The sequence below is a fragment of the Anastrepha obliqua genome, chromosome 1, assembly GCF_027943255.1.
Source record: "Anastrepha obliqua isolate idAnaObli1 chromosome 1, idAnaObli1_1.0, whole genome shotgun sequence".
In the NCBI taxonomy this organism is placed as follows: Eukaryota; Metazoa; Arthropoda; class Insecta; order Diptera; family Tephritidae; genus Anastrepha; species Anastrepha obliqua.
This window is the reverse complement of record NC_072892.1, coordinates 130,737-140,934: the sequence shown is the minus strand read 5'-3', so window position 1 is coordinate 140,934 and position 10,198 is coordinate 130,737. Positions and strand designations below refer to the sequence as shown.

At 40.4% G+C, this 10,198-nt stretch overlaps 1 protein-coding gene across 1 annotated transcript; it reads left to right on the top strand.

Annotated features, from left to right (window-relative positions):
- The first annotated feature begins 9,328 nt into the window (after nucleotides 1-9,328).
- On the top strand, nucleotides 9,329-9,961 carry LOC129253360 (uncharacterized). The gene has a single exon (XM_054891707.1). The coding sequence runs from the start codon at nucleotides 9,329-9,331 to the stop codon at nucleotides 9,959-9,961; it is 633 nt and encodes a 210-aa protein (XP_054747682.1).
- Nucleotides 9,962-10,198: the final 237 nt, after the last annotated feature.

Sequence of the window (10,198 nt, the reverse complement as noted above, 5' to 3'; positions counted from 1 at the left end):
TTCTTTTTTTTTATATGAAGAAATTTAAAAAAAAAATATTTTTTTTTGCTAAAAACCTTCCCCTAGTGGATCCCTATAATATGAAAAAAGAACGAATAAAATTGGCCTCGTATCGGTCCAAAAAAATGCGGACAAACGAACATCATTTCATTTTTATATATATAGATATATAAATAAAATAAAAAAAATAAATAATTGGCGCGTTTACTTCTGTTAGGTGTTTGGCCGAGCTCCTCCTCCTATTTGTGGTGTGCGTCATGATGTTGTTCCACAAATGGAGGGACCTACAGTTTCAAGCCGACTCCGAACGGCAGATATTTTTATGAGGAGCTTTTTCATGGCAGAAATAGACTCGGAGGTTTGCCATTGCCTGCCGAGGGGCGACCGCTATTAGAAAAATGTTGTTATTAATTTTGCTTTCACCGAGATTCGAACCAACGACCTCTCTGTGAATGCCGAATGGTAATCACGCACCAACCCATTCGGCTACGGCGGCCGCATATCTATATATATAAAAATCAATTGCTGTTCATTAGTCTCGCTAAAACTCAAGAACGGCTGAACGGATTTATCTTATCTTGATCTTGGAATGTCCGTGAAGCTCTAGGGAAGGTTTAAAAGGTGAGAAAAATTCGAATAATTGCCGGGAAAACCCTAAAAATAGCACTTTTCTTCTCCCCATATAAACGTTTTCTAAATAAAATTTAGAGTCGATTTGAACTTTATTGATATTTAAGGGCGGGGTAAGGGTTTCAGCGTAAAAAAAAACATCTTTTTTGTGAATTTTTTTTTTAAATGTGGATTGAGCAAATTTACTAAAACCTTTTGTATATTATTAAGTATACTTTTAACAATATTCTGTAATTTTTTTATGAGAAAATTTTGAAAAACCAGCCGGTGACAAAGCTTTTCCCAGAACGTCTTAAAAAAAAACAATTTGCGGTGTTCACTATATCTCGGTCGGAAATTATCTGAAATCAAAAAGCATTAAAATTTAGTTAAAGTATCATCAAATCCTCCCCCCAACGTTCTCTGATTATTTTTTTTTTCACTTCAAAATTTTTTATGGCCATCTAAAATATAAACTACAATTTTCCGCAAAAAATTCCGCCATTTTGAGGGTGTAAAACACTCTTAAATTAAAAAAAAAATGTTAACTAAACGTTGGGGGGAGGTATTTTATATGTAGAAAATGTATACTAAGTTTGAAATGAATCGGTCAAGTAGTTTTTAAATGACAGTGAACACGGACTTTGAAAAAGCAGTTTTGAGAAAAACGCGTTTGAAAGTTTGTAAGCTAAAAAACACCCGTAGCTGCCAGAGATATTCTGATAAAGGACAAGAGGCTAAATAAACAATAACTTCAAGACTTTTGCTCAGATCGACATAAAATTTTAGGAATATATTCTTGAAATGTTTAACAATAAGATAAGAGAAAAAAAATTTTTTTATTTTTTTAAAAATACAAACCCTTACCCCCCCCTTAAAAAGTTCTTATTAAATTATATTCACTCCCTGTGTTCATCGGACCTCATATTACAGCTAAGAAACGGACTAACTTTTTACCGCACCTAAAAATATTTGACAAACAAGTGATAATCTTTAAGATATCAAATGTTTCACCATAATATTTGACATTAGATTTGACAACCAACTACTATGCCAATCCATCCTGTCGCAATTTAGAGTACGGAAAGAAGTATTACGATAGTGTGCTACGATATCTATGAGTGAGCGAGAACTTTCTTTACTTTGGCAATCCTTTGTGATAGTGACATTCCACGTAATGTAATTTTTTCCCCCGGGCCCGGACTCGAGGGTAATACGCATTTACATAAATAAAAAAAATTTGAAGGGGCCCGCATCTCAAGTTTCCCCCGGGCCCGAATACTCTCTCCACGACCCTGAATACACGCATGAATCTACTGCATTTTGTTGTGCTGGAGGTAAAGTAAAATTGCCACAATTGGTCCCACCACCATCAATACATGTATTCATCTCCGTGATGCTATAAATGCGGATGGCAATGTGAATAATGTGGGAAGAATGACAATTTTGCTAGCCACTTATATAGGAAGCCCAGGCCACATACATGATTATGCTCAGAATTCTATGTCATATGTTAGGCATTATGGCCGCCCAGACTTATTTGTTACATTCACATGTAACCCAAAATGGTCCGAAATCAAGAGGGAATTGTCAAACACCAGTTGAAAGACATTACATAACTGCCAGACTTTTTAAGCAAAAATTAAAATATCTCATGAATTTCTTAATAAAGCATTGTGTGTATGGCCGAGTCCTTTGTTGAATGTATTCTGTAGAATGGCAAAAGCGCACATTTTAGTCTGGTTAGTGGACAAAATAAGGCCAGATCAGATGGATTCCATAATTTTAGCTGAAATTCCAGATGAAACAGTTGACCCAAAATTGCACGCAGTAGTTACCAAGCACATGATACATGGACCTTGCGGACTTTTCAACTACAATTCACCCTGTATGGTCGACGGCATGTGTTCCAAGCGATACCCAAGAGACCTGCTTGCTGAAACCATAACGGGAAATGATGGATACCCATTGTATCGTCAGTGATCAGGTGCGGATAATGGGCGAAGTTGTGAAGGTAAGAGGACAAAATGTGTGTGATAGTTGCGGTGTACAGACGTGTTTTGATTCGCTCCACAATTGTGTTTATTTTCTAGCGAATCCGTCAATTTGTGCCTATTTTAAAAACATGCCTTGCACATGTAAGCAAAAAGTCGACCGTGGTCAGCCGAAAATACAATATTCCAAATGCAAGGAACTTTTCCATTTGAAGTGTGCTAACCTTTCGGAAGCTGATGCTGACTTTTTTATCAAGTTTGAACGTGACTTTCTTTGTGCAGTTTGCTCTAAATTGCGGCGAAACTCAATTCGGTCCCCGCCTCCACCCCGCAACACACCTGATGCATTGCCGCCTGTGGATGATCGGGAAATTGTGATTGTGCCAGAAAAACAACAAAAGGTAAACAATAGCCAACAAAAAGACAATGAAACGGAATCTGCGCTCATTGCTGTTGTGCATGAACTAGCTGGGCTTAGAGCAGAGAATGTTCGTGTGCTTTCTCTGATCCAATCTCTTCACGATGATAAGCAAATGCTATTGGGAAAGGTTGATAACCTTCAATCAGAAATTCTCTCTATGAAGAGATTACTTAATAACTGCTTTACTGCAGTAAATCCTGAGGCTGTTAATGTGCCTATTTGTGCTGATGATAAGACTAGCTGTATCTCGCGCGCTGCTAACACAACGAATCCAATGTCAACAACTGTGCTAACTATTTCTGCTGCCAACAATTTTACATCGAATGCTGCTGCTGACGCCTCCGCTTCTATCTCATACGCTGCTGCTGCCTCTGCCTCTGAGACTTTGTCGCCGTCTGTTGTGCCTTTCGTTCGCAATCGCTCTCAGCTATTGCCACGCCCAATTGTTGCTAGTGGAGTTGATGTTCCCTCCGTTAATGTTAAGAGCGTAAATAATAATTTACCTTCGCGGATAATTGCTTCTCAAATTCCAAACTCTTCGCAGGCTCCCACTGATTCTGCCTGGGTCTCTGTTGAGACTAAAAAGAGTAGACGTAAGAAAAATCAATTACGTGTTGTTGGATCTGGTGTGAACAACGAACTTGAGGTGGCTGTACGCTATAAGTGGCTACATTTGTCATCTTTCTCACCTACGGTGTCAACTGATAACATCATTCAGTATGTTAATAAACATGCCGGCTTAGATACGAAACATATCTTATGTTATAAGCTTATTAAAAAAGAGACAAATGCGGACTCTCTTAGGCATATAAACTTTAAGTTAGGTGTTAGTGAACATAACTATGATAAACTGCTTAAGCCTGAGATTTGGCCTGCTAATGTATCCATTCGTCCATTTAATTGTTTAAGCAAGCAAGTAAGTCAGCCGCCGCAGAATTAGTTGCCTGTGCTAGGCCTAATAATAGAAATAATAGTCGAATTAAGATTTACTATGAAAATGCGTCCGGCATGCGTACTAAGGCAGAGCATATATGTACATTCCCTTAGTTCGCAATTAGATTATGACATATTCGTTCTTGTTGAGACCTGGCTAAATGCAAGCTTTTATGACACTGAATTCTTTGACCCGAACCTATTTAACGTTTTTCGCAAAGACAGAGACGCTGCAAAAACAGGGTGCTTGCGCGGGGGTGGTATTCTTCTTGCTATCAGGTGTCACTTAAACGCATTTTTGTGCCCCCTCATGAACGGTGACTCTCTACTGGATCAGATCTGCGTCTGCATAAGTAGTCCCAACTCACAAGGCTCGTTATATCTGATTGCCTCGTATTTGCCGCCTGAAAGTTCATACGAGCTGTACAAAGCGCATGTTGACAACATAGTATCTTCTTCTTATTGGCGCGATAACCGCTTACGCGATTTTGGCCGAGATTAACAAAGCGTGCCAGTCGTTTCTTTCTCGTGCTAACCGGCGCCAATTGGACACACCAAGTGAAGCCAAGTCCTTCTCCACCTGATCTTTCCAACGCAGAGGAGGCCTTCCTCTTCCTCTGCTACCACCAGCTGGTACCGCATCGAATACTTTCAAAGCCGGAGCGTTTGTATCCATTCGGACGACATGACCCAGCCAACGAAGCCGCTGGATCTTTATTCGCTGCGCTATGTCTATGTCGTCGTAAAGCTCATACAGCTCATCGTTCCATCGTCTGCGATATTCGCCGTTGCCAACGTGCAAAGGTCCAAAAATCTTACGCAGAATCTTTCTCTCGAACACTCCAAGCGTCGCTTCATCGGATGTTGTCATCGTCCAAGCTTCTGCGCCATACGTTAGGACGGGCATGATGAGAGTCTTGTAGAGTGTTAGTTTTGTTCGTCGAGAGAGGACTTTACTACTCAATTGCCTACTTAGTCCAAAGTAGCACTTGTTGGCAAGAGAGATTCTACGTTGGATTTCAAGGCTGACATTGTTATCGGTGTTAATGCTGGTTCCTAAATACACGAAGTCTTTTACAACCTCAAAATTATAACTGCCAACAGTGACGTGGGTGCCGATACGCGAGTGCGCCGACTGTTTGTTTGAAGACAGGAGGTACTTCGTTTTGTCCTCGTTCACCACCAAACCCATTCGCTTTGCCTCTTTATCCAGTTTGGAAAAGGTAGAACTAACAGCGCGGTTGTTAAGGCCGATGATGTCAATATCATCGGCATACGCCAGCAATTGTACGCTCTTATAAAAAATTTTGCCTGAGCGATTAAGTTCTGCGGCTCGTACGATGCTCTCCAACATCAGGTTAAAGAAGTCACACGACAGCGAGTCACCCTGTCTGAAACCTCGTTTGGTATCAAACGGCTCGGAGAGGTCCTTCCCAATTCTGACGGCGCTGCTGGTGTTGAGCAACGTCATCTTACATAGCCGTATTAGTTTTGTGGGGATACCAAATTCAGACATAGCGGCATACAAGTAACTCCTTTCCGTACTGTCGAATGCAGCTTTGAAGTCGACAAAAAGATGGTGTGTGTCGATTCTCCTTTCATGGGTCTTTTCCAAGATTTGGCGTATTGTAAATATTTGGTCGATGGTAGACTTTCCAGGTCTGAAGCCACACTGATAAGGTCCAATCAGTTGGTTGACGGTGGGCTTCAGCCTTTCACACAATACGCTCGCTAGAACCTTATAGGCGATATTTAGAAGACTAATCCCGCGGTAATTGGCACAAATTGCAGGATCGCCCTTCTTATGGATTGGGCAGAGCACACTTAAATTCCAATCGGCAGGCATGCTTTCATCCGACCATATTCTGCATAGGAGCTGATGCATGCACCTTACCAGCTCCTCGCCGCCATGTTTGAATAGCTCAGCCGGCAGTCCGTCGGCGCCCGCGGCTTTGTTGTTCTTTAGCCGTGATATTGCTATTCTCACCTCGTCATGGTCGGGTAACGGAACGACAATTCCGTCGTCAACGATTGGGGTATCGGGATCTTCACATTCTCTATGACATGCGCAGCTGTCAGCGTTTAACAGGTTCGAGAAGTGTTCCCTCCATAATTTAAGATTGCTCTGTACGTCAGTCACCAGATCGCCGTCTTTGTTCTTACAGGACAACGCCCCGGTCTTAAAACCTTTTGTAAGCCGCCGAACTTTCTGGTAAAATTTTCGGGCGTTGTTCCTATTGGCCAGCATCTCAAGCTCCTCGCACTCACGTATTTCGGCCTCTCGTTTCTTCTGTCGGAAATGTTGCTCCATTGCTCGCGCATGCCGGTGTGTTGGGCAGTGCTCTCCGAGAGCAGGAGTGAGAGTCGAGTAGCGAATCTTCTGGCTGTCTGTTGTGATTGCAGCTTTTCGATGTCGACCATTCTTTGTGTAGGTAGATGTACGTTTTTTGCTGCACAGAGGCGTGTGCGCAGTTTGGCTGCAACAAGGTAATGATCCGAGTCGATGTTGGCTCCTCGGATCGTACGTACATCTAATACACTAGAAGCGTGTCTTCCATCTATCACAACATGATCGATCTGGTTTCGCGTTTTTCGATCAGGAGACAGCCAGGTAGCTTGGTGTATCTTTTTATGCTGGAATCTGGTGCTGCAGACTACCATGTTTCGGGCCCCGGCGAAGTCGATAATTTTGCTGACGACGAACTTGATCGCCCATCCGACTTTTCTTCTGACTTAGATTATGCCCTGAACTTTGGAGGTCTTTGCCTCTCTTCTGAGGATATTAGTAATGCTTTAACTAAATTGAAATCATCCTCTCAAACTGATGCTGATGGACTTTCAGCAGTTTTGATAAAAAACTGTCCGGCCTTCGTCTATCCCCTGAAAATTTTTTTCAACAAATCTTTATCGTTGGGGTGTTTTATTGACGCATGGAAACTCTCTTTCATTACGCCCTTCTTTAAGAGTGGCAATAAAAATGACGTTAGAAATTTTAGACCTATCTCTAAGCTGTCGACTATTTCCAAAATTTTTGAGCATGCGGTCTATGCAAAGCTGAGTTTTGCCGTTAAATCTTTAATTTGCCCTAATCAGCATGGGTTTATTGCTAACAGATCTACAGTATCTAATCTGGCCGTTTTTAGTGAATACTGCATTGATTCTTTCTCCGCTGGCTTCCAGGTTGACTGTATTTACACCGACTTTTCGAAAGCCTTCGACAAAGTTTCTCATAGAATCTTAGTTAAAAAATTAGCTAGTCTTGGCTTTCATTCTACATTTCTGCAATGGATAAACTCTTATTTGAGCAATAGACGCTGTGTTGTAACAATCGATGGTATTTCATCTACCTCCTTTGCTGCCATCTCAGGTGTTCCGCAAGGAAGTATCTTGGGACCGCTTTTATTTGTGTTATTTATAAATGACATCAAAAGTTGTTTCACATTTGCTAAATTTTTGCTTTATGCTGATGACCTTAAGATCTTCTCAGCGATCAAGACGCAAGAGGATGCCATTAAACTTCAAGCCGATATGAATAGGTTTTACTTCTGGTGTCAGAATTCACGACTTTCGCTGAACTTATCTAAGTGCTTCCAAATATCTTACGCTAAAACATCTAATATTTTGTGCACTAAGTACAGGATCTCGGCATGTGCCCTGCAGTGTGTTAGTGAGTTTAAGGACCTTGGCGTCATCTTCGATAACAAATTCTCTTTTAATAACCATATAAATTATATTACTTCTAAATCTTTTTCGATGTTGGGCTTCGTCAGACGGAACGCCACTAAGTTCTCTGATCCCTATACCATTAAGTTACTGTATACATTTTTTGTTAGATCTCACTTAGAATATGCTGCTTTTATTTGGAGACCTTGTAGTCAGCAAGCTATTAATAGAATCGAACGTGTGCAAAAAATATTTCTCAAATATGCCCTTCGGTCCCTGAATTTTATTGATCCCATGCCATCATATTCTGCTCGTCTCATGCTTATAAGTCTCAAGTCCTTAGATATTCGTAGGATTACACTGTGTCTGTCTTTTACTCATAATATTATTACTGGAGTAATTGATTGTCCCTACTTGTTGGAAAGGATTCGATTTAATGTTCCCCAGCGATCTCTTAGGAACTTCTACCCTTACTATGGGGGAAACTTTAAAACTACGTATGCCAGCAATGCTCCCATTACTCGTGCTTTACGGGAATTAAATGCCGTTCATAATGATGTTCTTCTTGATTTCTCGCTTTCAAGAACAGCACTTTTAAATCTTTTGAATTCTATATTATAGTTAGTTAGTAGCTAGTATAGTTTTTAAATACATATAATATATTTGTAGCGTAATCTAAGCAACTTTTGTATCATAGTCTGTAAGGATTGTAATTCATAGACTTAAATAAATAAATAAATAAATAAAATGCGTAAAATGTTGATGTAGACAATCGTTGGATTGTGTCATACTCGACAATATTGTCCAAAGCTTTTGAGACTCACATCAATGTAGAACATTGTAACTGTGTGAAGTCGATAAAGTACATATGTAAATATTATAACAAAGGTAGCGATATAGCTGTCTTCGCTGTAACCAATGCAAATGATGAAATATCACAGTACCAGATGGGTTGCTATGTAAGAAGCAACGAAACAATTCGGCGTATCTTTTCATTTGCGATCCATGAAAGACACCGTACAGTAGTCCATTTGGCAGTCCATTTAGAAAATGGTCAACGAGTTTATTTTAATGAATCGAACGCGGCAGACAGAGCGGCACGTCCACCGTCGACAACATTAACAAGTTTCTTCACAGTCTGTCAAACTGATGATTTTGCTGTATGCTGACAATGCCACAATTAAGAACAAAAAATTGCGTACAACACTTTTATAGAAGATGTGAACAGTGGATTTGGTGGAATTTATTTCTTTGATGCTCCCGGAGGAAGCGAAAAAACGTTCTTGCTTTTGGCGAGGATCAGATCGCGAAATGAAGTTTGCTCTACCGTTGGCTTCATCTGGAATAGCTGCGACCCTGCTAGAAGGGGGGCGAACTGCACATTTTGTCTTAAAATTACCATTAAACATGCAAATCACCGAAACACCAATTTGCAACATCGCCAAAAATAGCGCAATGGCCAAGATCCCACAGGTATCCAAATTGATTGTTTGGGATGAATGCACAATGGCCCATAAGAGTTGACTGGAGGCACTGGACAGAACGTTGAAAGATCTTCGTGACAACCAAAATATTTTTGGTGGGGCCATGATACTGTTGTCAGGTGATTTTCGTCAGACTCTTCCAGTAATTCCCTGATCAACTAAATGCATGCCTAAAATCATCGAATTTGGGGCAGTATGTAAAGACACTCCAATTAACAACTAACATGCGAGTATTTTTGCAACAAGATGAAACTGCGAGTGTGCTTTCGAAGCAGTTGTTAGACATTGGAAATAATAAAGTTGCAGTGGACACCTCAACCGGATTCATCACGTTACCCACAGATTTCTGTCAAATCACAGACTCAAAAGAAGAGCTTATTCAGCGTGTTTTTCCAGATATAGCGCAAAAATTCAATAACCATCATTGGCTGGATGAACGAGCAATATTGACAGCGAAAAATAAAGATGTCGAGGATCTCAATGCGACCATTCAGAATTTTCTTACAGAACAGTTGGTTTCTTTTAAATCAGTCGACACCGTTATGAACCTGGATGACGTAGTCTATTATCCCACGGAGTTTTTAAATTCGCTAGAATTGTCTGGTTTACCACCTCACAATTTGCAGTTAAAAATAGGGTCAATTGTCATCACGCTGTGCAATGGAACAAGACTGGCTGTGAAAAAGCTGAGGAATAACGTCATTGAGGCAACAATCATAAAAGGAAAATACAAAGGAGAGGATGTCTTGATCTCGCGGATACCGATGATTTCAATGGATTTACCATTCGATTTTAAACGCTTACAACTTCCAGTACGTCTAGCTTTTGCGATGACCATAAATAAATCGCAAGGTTAGGCGTTAGAAGTTTGCGGAATCAACTTGGTGTTTCCTGTTTCTCCCATGGACAATTATACGTCGCGTGTTCGCACGTCGGAAAACCGTATTCTTTGTTTATTTACGCACCACAAAACAAAATAAAAAAAATAGTTTATGAGAAACCTTTAAATTGATTAAGAAACTGTACCATAGCACTGTGGGTCTGTCAATATCAAATTTAAACCTTATATTTAAATAGCCAGCATCTCAGGAAAC